The 13,955-nt window shown below is 36.8% G+C and overlaps 1 protein-coding gene across 2 annotated transcripts in view; it reads left to right on the plus strand.

Annotated features, from left to right (window-relative positions):
• PIAS1 (protein inhibitor of activated STAT 1) overlaps positions 1-13,955 on the plus strand; it is a 155,289-nt gene that overhangs the window by 130,609 nt on the left and 10,725 nt on the right. For both annotated transcript variants that reach the window (XM_027851825.1, XM_027851826.1), the window contains exons 9-11: positions 5,515-5,675; positions 7,687-7,817; positions 8,796-8,976. In XM_027851825.1, the coding sequence (XP_027707626.1) occupies positions 5,515-5,675; positions 7,687-7,817; positions 8,796-8,976 (473 nt within the window). The remainder of the gene's footprint in view (positions 1-5,514; positions 5,676-7,686; positions 7,818-8,795; positions 8,977-13,955) is intronic.

Raw genomic sequence — 13,955 nt, forward strand, 5'->3', positions numbered from 1 at the left:
AACCAGATTGCAAAGGGAACAAAAGCAAGTGAGAAAAGTAGATGCAGCAAAGTATAGACAACTTTTTCAAGGAGTTTGGCTGAAAGGGGAAAAGACATAAGATAAGAGCCTGAGGGAATGCTAGGATCTAGTGATTGTTTATTAAGAAGCAAACAGAAATGTTGAGCACATTTGAAGGCAGTAGGTTAATAGGAAAAGGAAAAAGGGTACTCATGAAATGGCTTCAGTTTTCTCAGAAAAGTAGAAAACAAGAGTCCTGAGCTCAGAGAAAGGAGGGTGAGGAGAAATAGAAATATTCTACTGCATTCATATGGGAAACTTGAGGAAGGAAAAGAAAGGTTTGGAATAGTGTCTTTGAGGAATGAGAGAAATAATGAGGGAGGAATAAAAGAACTACCTTATTGCAGGGAAGTCCCAGTTGAGATTGGATAACATGAACTTGTGACCCCTTTACAGTGAGCTTTTTTCTCGGGGGGGGGGGAACAAACAAAAATACTGATCTGAGTTTTTGCACAGTTCATAAATTAGTAGTTAACAAAGTACCATTCTTTTTTTCCCCACAATTATAATTAAGAAAGCAATAGAAATATGTTTTCTCTCCTTCCCACCTCTCTCTCTATTAAAAAAGAAAAGAAGAACTAATTTATCACCTCTCTGTCAGTAGGTAGAAAATATGTTTCATCTTCAGTCCCCCTCTGGAATCATAACTGGTCATTGCATGGATTATAATTCTTAGAACTTTCAAAATTGTTTGTCTTTATAGTATTAGTAATAGTATTTATAGTATATAGTTATTGTGTAAGTTGTTTTCCTGATTCCGTTCATTTCCTTCTTTAGCAATTTTTAAAACTTTTCACAATTGTTTTTATAATATTGCTTTTATTGTAAATTGCTTTTCTGGTTCTGCTTACCTACTTTTGCATCAATTCATGTAAATCTCTTCATATCTCTTTGAAACCATTCATTTCCTTATTTTTTAATAGCACAATAGTATTTTACCACATTCATATACCGCAGTTTATTCAGCCATTCCTCAGTTGATGGGCTGGATATCCCTTTAGTTTCAAGTATTTTTACCACCATGAAAAGGGTTGCTCTAAGTATTTATGTACATATAGAACTGTTTTCTATTTCTTTGATTGAGGAGGGGGTTGTTGTAGTGGTATAGCTGGGTCACAAAGTATGTAATGTTTAATAAATTTTATGTGTAATTCCTAATTGCTTTCCAGAATGGTTTTACTCATTTACAGGTCCACTAAGAATGAATCAGGGGGCGTGATTTCCCATAGCCCTTCCAGCATTTATCATTTTCCTTCTTACTATCTTTTCCAATCTGACAGATATGAAGTGAAATTTTGGAATTACTTTAATTTGCTTTTTTCTACATTGTAGTGATTTGGAGCATCTTTTTTTCATATGGCATAGATAGCCTGGGTTTCTTTCTTTGAGAACTGCTGTTCAAATCCTTAGACCATATATCAATTGGAGAATGGCTCATATTCTTATAAATTTGAATCAATTCCTTATGTATCTTGGAGTAATATTTTAACAGAGAAACTTGCTGCAAAGATTATTCTCTTTTATTATTTATTATTATTTTCCTTTTAATCTTGGCTTTATTGAACTTGTGCAAAAATCTTTTAATTTTGTGTAATCAAAATTATTCATTTTATCTTTTGTGAACCTCTCTATCACTTGTTTGGTCATGATCTTTTCTTGTATCCCTAGATCTGTTAGGTATCTTTTTTTTCATGTGTCTCTTTATTTTCTGCTTTATCCTTCCTGTTTGTATCTCTTCTTCGTATCTGCATCCATGTTCTGCAAAATTATATATTATATGTTATATATATTATATATTGCCTCTCTAGGGTAGAGAGGAGATAAGACTCTTTACACAGTATTTTGACAAATCTGGATATCTGTGTTCTGTTCTTACAGCAAATTAAAAGTAAAGAAAAGCTCTTGGACATACTGAGGCCCATTAATTGATGAATAGTTAAACAAATAGTAAAGATAGTAACAAAAATAATGCTACTTCATAGTTATTTAATCTACTTGTGAATTTGACCTAAAAATGTAAGAGCCAGCTCCCATTTTTCATGGAAGACTGTGTTCTCATATACAAGAGGAGTTGCTGTAGTCACTGTCAAGACAGACTTGAGATTCTTTTTTGAGCTCCCTTTTAGTCCTTACAGTCACTAATGAGTCCCAGGCAGATGGGTAGGATTTGGGGATATTTAATAGGTGTGACATCAGTGGTTCCTGTGTCTCCAGAACTGACACTTCATCTCCCCTTGTTCCCTGTCACCTCAACAAATATGAATCCAAGTTTGTATATATGTGTGTATGTACATATGAACATCCTCTAAATCCTGAGCCAAAAATATGCTGTATTTGACATATATGAACCTGACCTGTTACTGGCAAATTTATACACAATGATGGCTGTGTTTTTATTTTTTATTTATTTAGTATTTTATTTTTCCCCAGTTACATGTAAAAACAATTTTAGCATTCATTTTTAAAACTTTTGAGTTCCAAATTCTCTCCCTTCCTTCCTCCTCATCCCCCTCATTAAGAATTAAATTTAATATAGGTTGTGCATGTATAGTCATGCAAAACATTTTTGTAATAGTAATGTTGTGAAAGAAAACATTGTCCAAGAGGCAGCGAGGTGGCGCAGTGGATAGAGCACCGGCCCTGGAGTCAGGAGGACCTGAGTTCAAATCCGGCCTCAGACACTTGACACTAACTGTGTGATCCTAGGCAAGTCACTTAACTCCAGTTGCCTCACCAGAAAAACAAATAAACAAACAAAAAAAAAAACAAGAAAAATAAAGTAAAAAAAAAAGTATGCTTCAATTTGTATTCAGATACCATCAATTCTTTCTCTGGGGATGCATAGCATTTTTCATCATAAGTCCTTCAGAATTGTCTTGGATCATTGCATTACTGAGAACAGCTAAGTCATCCACATCTGATCATCTTACAGTATTGTTGTTACTTTGTACACAGTACATTTCACTTTGCATCAGCTCATGTAAGTCTTTCCAGGTTTTTCTGAGAGCATCCTGCTCATCATTTCTTATAGCACAGTAGTATTCCACCATAATCACATACCACAGTTTATTCTGGCTGTGCTTTTATTAGCATAATAGAATTAAATATTGCTTGTTGTTTTCACTTGTAGCTTGCTAAAAGATTTGAAACGAATGTGGTTTTTTATCTTAATTCACTTATCTAATAAAATGAATAGGACAATCCTCCATCTAAATATTTCTTTATGTAATTTGATGAGTGACAACTTATTTAGATCCTTTCTTCTTGTAAAAGACTTACAGACTTTCAAGGACATTGTATAATTTGACATCACAATATCCTTCAGGTAATGTGTTACTTCCATTTTGCAGAGGGAGAAATTCAAGGCCAGAAGCATTTAGTTGATTTGCCTGGAAATGTCTAACAAAGAATTAGTATTGGCAAAATAATTTTGGGCTCTAAATTTTAGTTTATATCCTTAGTAAAATAGAGAATTCTATACATCTCTGAAACTGATGAGACTTTTATAGGCCTGAAATCATGCTAATTCTTTTTCCTAAATGAATTCTTAGCTTTTTTCCAATATTGACAGCTAAAACTTCTTTTGAAGTTAGAGCATAGCTGAAATATATGATACCAAAGTTCGAAGTCAACTGCTGAAAATAATGCCTCATCTTCTCTCCCCAAAGCAGAATCCTTCCTTCTGACTTTCTTCTCTCTCAAAAGCTTTTTCTTTCCTGCTACTTTATCCTTCATACATATTCAATTACTACTCCTATTGATTTTTGCCTTCACAATATTTCTCAAAATCATACTTTCTTTTCTCTCTGATACTATCCTAGTAAAGGCCCTCATCATCACCCCTCCTTGATTACTAATTAGTCTCCCCATTTCCAGTCTCTTCCTCTTTTGCATCCTTCTTCTTGAGTAGCTCCCCTTTGCCTGTTCCTTAGCCTAGTATTCAAAACCTTCTACAGCCTTTCCACTCCCTAATTCTGTATCCTTTCCATCATACTGCTGCCCTTTACATGTGCTTTTTTACCTCTGCACCTGTTCATGATGTTCATTGTGCCTTAAATATCCTCCCCAACCCAATCTTGTAAAACCCTACATATCCTTCAAAATTCAACCAGACTTTACACTTAATCCTCTCTGTCCCACCCCAAGTCAGAAATTATCTTCACTTCCTCTCACTTCAAATGGGATGTTATCCTATTCTGTGCTATATTTTTTGTAAATATTAATGTTTTAGTAGATGTATGGTTTCATCTGTATGGGTACACTTTCTATAAAAACAGGTTGCATCTCCTATACCTTCTCATGCTATACCATTATCCATGTTTTCTCATAAATCCTTCACAAATGTTCTAACATGCTAAAAGCCTTCATCTTATTCTTTTAATATGATACCAAGTTCCAGTATACCACTGGAACAATCCATCTTTTCTAAATATCCATTTTAACTGAGTGACCATTTCACCTCCTTTTTTGGTCATTCATGTCCTCAGTAATATCTTTTATATCAGTTCTCCCTTGTACGTAATCCTTAAGATGAATTTTAAATTGGAATAATTGTAAATTATTGTAACATATTATTTAGCACTGCATATCTGTGTGTATCTTATTAAGTTTAAGTTCTGTGAAGGCAGGGACTTATGTCTCTCTAAGTACCTGGTATGCATTATAGGGACTTGATTAAATGGCTCTTGAATGGCTTATAGAGCATTTTCTTTGGAAGCAGGAGAAATTTGAGCCACTAAATGATGCAATCAATCAAATACAGTAGAACTTGGTTGCCACGTGGAAGGTAGAGAACACTATACTCTGTCCACATTCTCAGAATGTGGTGAAATTTAGAAATAGAGTATCTGTGTAGCAGGTCAGCTTTCTCCCCAGGAAAGACAAAAACCAATTGGTCTGGGATAAGTGATAAATAGAAGTAACAGCAATTCCTGTTAGATTCACTTTTTTTCAGCCCCAGTAACAGGGAAAGAAGACGTACCCTATAGTTTCCACAAGTCCAAAGGTGTCTCCTAGCAGGGAGCTCTCTAGTTTGTACCTGACATTTTCTGGCAGAGACTGTGGACATCTTGAGATGGAAGCTTGTTCTTGGAACCATTTATTCAAAAGTTGAGAAAGATATGTTTTTTATATATTCTCTGAAACTACCATTAGTAAATGACATTATATTACAATGTGCTGCTATAATAATCACATTTTTTAAAATGTTCACTCGGCCTTTCCAAAGCTAGTATGTTTATATGTTATGAAATGCTTTAGGATATTTAAAACTAAATAAGTTTTACAGACTAAGTATTTGCGTCATTCTTCATAGCGAAACATTTGCTTTTAGCCAGGCCTGTTTAAATAGAAATTATAACCTGTATGTGGTATTTCAGAAAACTTAATTTGAAGTTTAAACCATGAAAAAAAAAACACTCTTGGATTTTTGTTTTGTTTTGTTTTCCCTTAAAGCTTGGTAAAATGCGCCTAACTATTCCATGTCGGGCACTGACGTGTTCACACCTGCAATGTTTTGATGCAACTCTGTATATTCAGATGAATGAGAAAAAGCCAACTTGGGTTTGTCCTGTATGTGATAAGAAGGCTCCATATGAACACCTCATTATTGATGGGTAAGCCACTTTGGAAGTAAAGCTTATATTTACAACTTGAAGATGGTCATCTAAAATATTTTTAAAGTTTTCACTTCTTTGGCATGTCATCTTGTTTTGAAAGTGCACATTTTACTATCTTTACTCTTAGTAATTAAAAATAAAAAGATGTAATTTTGATTCATTAATAGTTCTAATCAATTGTATATTTACTGTCTTGAACCAATATATCATGCTACCCCAAAACATATGAAGCCATAGGAAAGAAAGGATCATACAACTCTGCAAAAGACAAAAGTTGAGCTTTCAGTTATCCCATTTCTGTAGGTTGCCTACTCACTGAAAAAACTTTCCTTTCCTCCCACACTTTTTATTATTCTCTTGTATTTCTTCATTTTTTTCCCATAATATTCCCAATATCCTCAGTATAACTTAAATTTTTGGTTCCTTCTGTGTGATGAACTTTGTGCTGATGCATACTTAATCCATAATACCTAAAGTTACTCCTTCTTCCTCTTCTGTATTCTTTTTCCTATTCTGCCTGGTACTTTGGGTCCTTCTTCTGAATTTCTGCTCCACTTGCTTTCCCTCCACCTCCCAACTATTTCCCCCACTGACACATAGTAAAAGCCTGTAAGAAATGTTCATGACAAAGATGATGGTATTCATAGATACTGTAACAAATAAGTACAATGAAGCAAAACAAAATGACATATTGACCATATCTAACATTGCCTGTTGTCTCCTCTCTACTGGGGGAGGGGTGGAGTATATTTCATTACCAATCTAGAGTCAAGATTAGTCATTGCATTGATTGGAATTCTGATACTTTCAATTTTTTAAAAGTTTTATAATATTTTTATTTCATTAAATATTTCCCAATTACATGTAAAAAAAATTACTTTCTTTTTAAAATTTTTGAGTTCTAAATTCTCTCCAAGCCTGCCCTTCCACCTACCACTTCAGAAGACAAGCAATATGATATTGATTATATATGGAAAGTCTTTTAAAACATAATTCCATATTAGCTATGTTGCAAAAGGAAACACACACACACACACACAATATAAAAAGTGAAAAAAGTATGCTTCCATTAGCACTCAGAGTTCATCAGTTCTCTCTCTCATCATGAGTCCTTTGGAATTGTTGTTGATCTTTGTCTTTATCATAGTAGCTAAGTCTTTCACATTTGATCATTATTACATTATTGCTGTTACTGTGTACAGTGCCTCCTAGTTTTGCTCGCTTCACTTTGCATTAGTTCATATAGGTCTTCCCAGGTTTTTCTGAAACCATCCTGCTTGTCATTTCTTATAGCACAATAGTATTCCATCACAAATCAAAGGCTGCAACTCATTCAGCCATTACTCAGTTGATGGGCATCCCTTCAATTTCCAATTCTTTGCTACTACAAAAAGAGCTGTTGTAAATATCTGTACAAATAGATCCTTTTCCCTTTTCTTTTGATCTCTTTGAGATTCAGAACTGATAGTGATATTGCTGGGTCAGAGGGTATGCAATTTGATAGCCCTTTGGACACAGTTCCAGATTGTTCTCCAGAATGGTTGGACTAGTCACAACTCTGCCAACAGTGCATTAGTGTCCCAATTTTTTCATATCCCCTCCAGCATTTGTCATTTTTCTTTTTTGTCATGTTAGCCAATCTGATAGATGTGAGGTGGTATTTCAGAGTTTTTTAAATTTGCATTTCTCTAATTAATAATGATTTTGAGTATTTTTTCCTGTGATTGTTGATAGTTTTGATTTCTTTTTCTGAAAACTGCCTGTTCCTATCCTTTGACCATTTATCAATTAGGGAATGGAACATTTTGAGAACCAAGAAAAAAAAAATAGAGTTCTGGTCTACTTCCCTGTAACTCATGGATATTTTTAGACACTGCAACAATATACAGATTTTCCATTTTTGCTTAAAGTTTTCAAAACAGTAATAACTCTTATTACTCTTCTTTTTAGTTATGCTGAATTTTCATTAAAAGTTTGATACTCATAAATGAAATTTTTCTCTTTATAGTTTATTTATGGAAATCCTGAAGTACTGTACTGATTGTGATGAAATACAGTTTAAGGAGGATGGATCTTGGGCTCCCATGAGATCAAAAAAGGAGGTCCAGGAAGTTTCTGCTTCTTATAATGGAGTTGATGGTGAGTATTTTTAAAATGTTATGCTGATGTAAGCATTTTAGTAACAAAAAAAATTTTGCATTAAAAAACTGAAGTTTATGATTATCTCAAGCATTTGTAGAAATTACTTAGTATTCAGAAGTAGAAAAACTCCTTTTAAGTTAAACTTTTTGCCTAACTTTTTCCAAATTTTCTGATATAAAATTTCAAAGTAACGTAATCCAATAACTCATTGGCAAAATTGTGCTTTTTTTATTTTATTTTATTTTTTTAAATTTTTAGACAGTTGGGGTTAAGTGACTTCCCTGGGGTCACAGAGCTAGTAAGTGTCAAGTGTTTGGTCTGAGGCCGGATTTGAAATCAGGTCCTTCTGACTTCAGGGCCAGTGCTCTATCCACTGCGCCACCTAGCTGTCCCTGAAATTGTGCTTTTGACAGACTTGATGTGGAGTGGTCAGTATTCTCATTTCACTTGCTTTTTGGCACGGCTTTTATTATATTTTCCCCAGGAAGCCACCATAACTTAGATTTAAAATCTTTACTCACATTTTTTAATCACCTGAAACATGTTGAATACTGCACAGATAATTTGGTATAAGTCAGAGTACTTGGTTTCATCACAAAGGGGCAATAAAAAGCACACTTAAAAAAATTAAATCATAAAGGTTTAGCAACTCATATTAAAACAGCATTCAGAACTAAAAGGAGCAGCTCACCTTTTCATTTTTCCAAACTGTAACTGATGATTCATTAGATTTCTCAAAGAAAGAAAAAAAAAATGTTAAAATGTTTTTGTTTTGTTTTGTTTTGTTTTTTTAGGCAATTGGGGCTAAGTGACTTGCCCACGGTCACACAGCTAGTAGGTGTCAAGTGTTTGTTCTGAGGTCGGATTTGAACTCAGGTCCTCCTGACTTCAGGGCTAGTGTTCTATCCACTATGTTACCTAGCTGCCCTAAAATGTATTTTCTTTCTAAATTAAACCACTGTGTTTCCCCCGTAGGATGCTTGGGTTCTCCCTTGGATCACCAAGTATCTTCTCACCACCAATCTTCAAACAAAAATAAGAAAGTAGAAGTAATTGATCTCACTATAGACAGTTCATCAGATGAAGAAGAGGAAGAACCATCTGCCAAGCGAACCTGCCCTTCGGTATCTCCTGCATCGCCATTAAATAACAAAGGGTAAGTGTTAGTTCGAGAAAGAATTCTAGGGCCAAGAGTTAGAATTTAAATTGATCTGGTAAATAATGACTAATAGAATTAAATTTCAAATTTTTTTCTTATAAAGTACATTAGGTTTTTGTGTTTTTTAAAACATTATTTATCTACCACATTTGGGGCCTGTGTCCAAGCTTCTAGAAGAAACCATCAGCACTCATAACCTCTATTTCCTTACCTCTCACTTTCTTCTCAACTTTTTAAAATCTGACTTCTGACCTCACCACTAGTGAAACTTTGTTCTTCAAAGACAATCTCTTAATTCCTATATTCCATGGCCTTTTCTCAGATCTCATTCTTCCTGACCTCTCTGATACTTTTGACACTATTGACCACTTCTGGATACTCTGACCTCCTTGGGTTTTCATGACGATGATTTCTTACTCTTATCGTTTATGTCTGGTCCCTAATCAGGGGTGATCTTCATTGCTTTGCCCTGGGTCCTTTATTCTTTTTTTCTCTACACTTTTTCTATTGGTGATCTTTTATGTTTCTATGGATTTTATTATTAGTTCTATGCCCATAACTGCAAACTCTGAATATGTACCCATTGGCTCTTTCCTTAGCTCTTGTCCTTGATTACCAATTACCTATTAAACATTTAACGGGGTGTTCCGTAGCCATCTTGAACTCAACATGTCCAGAACTGAATTAATTTTCTCTTCTCCAAAATCCAACTCTTCACATATGAAGTCTTTCCTGGTCCTCCATTTATTTTGTCTATATCTTATGTATATGTGTGTACATGTTGTCTTCCTTTATAGAATGTAATTCCCTTAAGGGCAGGAACTGTTTCATTTTTTGTCTTTGTGTCCCCCACTGCCTAGCATGTTGTAGATGTTCGATAAATGCTTGTCGATTGAGTGTCTGACCTGTATAATATTCCCTTTTCTCCAGTTAGCCATCATGCTAGTTCAAACACTCATTACTTTCCATCTGTATCAGTGATCTCCAAATTCTTTTGATTGAACACACAGTTTTTTAAAAATGATGGTGGCTGTTGCTCCCCAATGTGTTTTTATTTACTTATTTATAAGTTATTTACACGTATTACTGTGCACTAATGATTATGTCCTTTCTTCTTCAGACTTCCCCCCCCATCATCCCCATTCATTTATTTACCTTCAGTTCTCCTTGTCTATTATTTGCTTCCCTGCTGCCTACAAACATGCCCACATCTCCGCCATCCTCAGAAAACCCTCACTTCATCCATCCATCTATCCATCCATCCATCCATCCATCCATCCCCACTATATTGTTCCATTTCTTTCTTCCTTTTTTGGCTAAACCCCTTGAGAAGGCTGTCACCATCTGGTGCCTCCACTTCTTTTCTTCTCACTCGCTTCTTAACTCTGTACAGTCTAACTTTCAACTTCATCATTCAACTGAAACTGTCCTCCCGAGTTCCTAATGCTACATCTCAGTGTCTTTTCTCAATCCTCATCCTCCTCGACCTCTTTGCAGTATTTTACATCATTGATCATTCTCTTCTCCTTGATACTCTCTACTCAGTAGGTTTTTGTGACACTGCTCTCCTGTCCAACCTGTCCTATCTGTCCAGTCATCTCTTTCATTCTCCTTTGTTGAAGCTTTATCTCGACCTCACCCACTAACTATGGGTATCCCTCTACTGAGCCCTCTTCTCCCTCTCTACTAATTTTTCTTGGTGATCTCTTCAGCTACCATGGATTCAGTTATATCTGAAGGTGATTATTAGATCTGTGTGTCTAGCCCTAACTCCTCTCCGTCTGTCTCAGATAACCATGTCCATTGTGCTGTCTATTCTGTCTCATATAACCATGGCCTATTGGCTATCTTGAACTTGATGTCCTATAGACATCTTAAACCAACATGTCCAAAATTGAACTCATTATCTCTCCCCTCCCCCAAACACTCTTTTCTTCCTAATTTCCTTATTAGTGTTGAGGGTATCACCATCCTCCCAGTCACTCGGGCTTGACTCCTCATTCTTTCTCACCCCCGATATCCATTTCATTGCTAAGGTCTGTCAATTTTACCTTCATAACATCTTTCCATATATTCCCCCTCCTCTCCTCTGACACTACAAGCATCCTCACATCTAGACTATTGTAATAGTCCACTGGTGGGTCTGCCTGCTTCAAGTTTCTCTCTGTTCCAGTCCATCTTCCACTCAGTTGCCAAAGTGATCTTCCTAAAGTACAAGTATGACCACTTCACCCACTCTCCCTACTCAATAAACTTGGCATTCAAAGCCCTTCATCACCTGCCTCCCTCCCCACCTTTCCAGTCTTCTTTCACCTTACATCCCTTCCCCCATATATTGTGTAATCCCATCTGGCCTCTTTGTTGTTCCTTGCACAAGATATTTCAGGCATTTTCTCTAGCTGTAACCCATACCTAGAATCCTTTCCCTCCCCATTGCCTCCTGACTTCCTTGGTATATCCTTCCAAGTCGCAGCTAAAGTCCTTCCTTCTACAGGAAGGTTTTCCCTTTTCCCCTTCATTCTGGTGCCTTCCTTCTGTTGATTGGTTACAGTTTATCCTATATATAACTTGTTTCTACATAGGTGTTTAAATTTTGTCTCCTCCATTATACTGTGACCTCCTTAAGAGCACGGACTGTCTTTTGCCTTTCTTTCTATCACTAGCACTTAGCACAGTACCCGGCACATAGTAGGTATTTAATAAATGTTTATTGACCGACTGACTCTCCCACTCAAAATGAAAAAGAGGAAGTTGGGACTCTCAGTTCACTAGTCACTTTCCCTGGGGGCAGAGCCTACTCTCTAGAGAGGCACCTCCCACTCTGATGAAGAGGAAGAATTTTTTCAGTGGCACCAGTTCAGCTGCTCTTGTGGGTGCCCTGAAGCCCGGAGAGTCCGATGACGAGACTGTGAGGGAATCTGGGGGTTTACCCAGCAAAGAGAAGGGCTGAGTGTTGTGGGGTCAGAGTAGATGCAGTTGGATTAGAAACAGGTCCAATAGTTGCCTAGTGCTTTGGGAGTGTGATGAAGCCCATCTTCCTGCTCTGTGATCAATTGACTACACATCGTTGGAGATAGTCCATAGGCCCCCTGGGATAAGACCAAACTTTTTTTTTTTTTTTTTTTTTTTTAAGGCAATTGGAGTTAAGTGACTTGCCCAGGGTCACACAGCTAGTAAGTGTCAAGTATTTGGTCTGAGGCTGGATTTTAACTCAGATCCTCCTGACTTCAGGGCCAGTGCTCTATCCACTGCGCCACCTAGCTGCCCCTAAGACTCAACTTTAGAGACCACTGGCCTACACTATTGTAATAATTTTTAAATTTGTTTCCTACTTCTAGGATCTCCTATCCTATCTTAGGATCTCCTATCCTATCTTAGGATCTCCTATCCATTCTCCAAACAACTAAAAGATAATCTTCCTAAAATATAGATCTTACCATTGTTCTTCCCCTTCTCAAGAAAAGAAGCTTTCCGTTGCCTCTGTGAAATGAGAACTTGTCATTTAAAGCCCTTTGAAATCTAGCTCCAGTCTCCTTTTCTGGATTTTTTTTCACACAACTCCCCCTTGTGCATTCTACCTTTCAGCCACACTGGCATGCTTATTGTTCCCCAAACTTGGCATTCCATGTTCTCATACTGTGCTTTTATTGTCTTGTCACCTCATTACCTACAATGTATCATAACCTCACTTCTACCATTTAAAATTTTAATTTCCTTCAAAGCTAAGTTCAGGTGTACTGAGAGGCTGTCCTGAATTTCCTAGTTGTTAATGCTCTCTCCTTCCTCAACTTATTTTACTTTATACTCGAAGTGACCCAGCGAGAATGACCTTAAAAGACCTCCATTCCTGTAAACCACCATTGATAGACAAAAGGAGGTAGCTTCATTCACTTTGAGTGAATGCCCTATTCTCCTTCTCTCCAACATAATCTATTCTCCTAGAAGTTACTGCTGCTCTTGCCTGACTTAACAAACAATATTACACTTTCAAGAACCATTGACCCAGGACAGGGCAGAGGTAGTACCTCTGACACCAGGCATTCAACTTCAGGACTTTGCTCGGAACCTAGCCTCAGACACTAGACTTCCTGCCATCAGGACCCTGTCTTATAGGACCCCTGACACTAGGCTCAAACATTTTTACTCCTACTTACATGGTACTGGATAACGTTGGAGGAAGTCTCAGAACTGTCAGTACAAATTTCTTATTGCATCCCAATTGGACCATCACTTCTGTATAGCAATCCTTTTTTTTCTTCTCTAGTTGACTATCTAGAGAGAGAACTAAGTGATGCCACTCCCCACCATCGCATGACCTGTTAGAAATAGAATCCCAGGCAAATGGTAGGACATTACCTCATAGCAGCTATCCATTCTAAGCTCCTACTTTCTCCTATTCAGTCCGTCAGAACCTACCTAATTTTCTATTCTCTCCTTTTCTCTAGCTTCTAATGAAGAGGTGACCCTTTTATTTGCCAGGGCAATAGTTTCTTCTTTTGCTCTTGACCCTCTTGTCTCTTCCAGCAGTTTCCTTTCTCAATCATTCTATCTAGTCTTCAGTCCCCTATGTCCATTCTGCCTCTTCATCCCTACTTGGCTACTTTCAAGCACTACCATATTCCCCCAACCTTTAAAAAAACGGTAACAACAACAACAGTAAACCTTAGTTGACTCTCATCTCCCTTAAGCTATAGTCAAATACCTCTTCTACGTTTCATGGCTAAATTCTTAGGAAAAAGCCATCTATACTTGTAGTCTCCATTCCCATCTCCCCCTACCCTTTTAACTCATTTCACAACTTTACTAAAGTCTGGTTTGTAATCCTACTGCTTAACTAAAACTCTTCTCCTCAAGGTTACCAGTGGTGTCTGAGCTTCCAGGTCCTTCCTTCTCCAGTCCATTCTCCACATAGCCTCCCCTCAAGGCTTTACACACACACACACACACACACACACACACACACACACACACACACA

The sequence above is a fragment of the Vombatus ursinus genome, unplaced genomic scaffold (genome assembly GCF_900497805.2).
Source record: "Vombatus ursinus unplaced genomic scaffold, bare-nosed wombat genome assembly UNPS02009205.1, whole genome shotgun sequence".
Lineage (NCBI taxonomy): Eukaryota > Metazoa > Chordata > Mammalia > Diprotodontia > Vombatidae > Vombatus > Vombatus ursinus.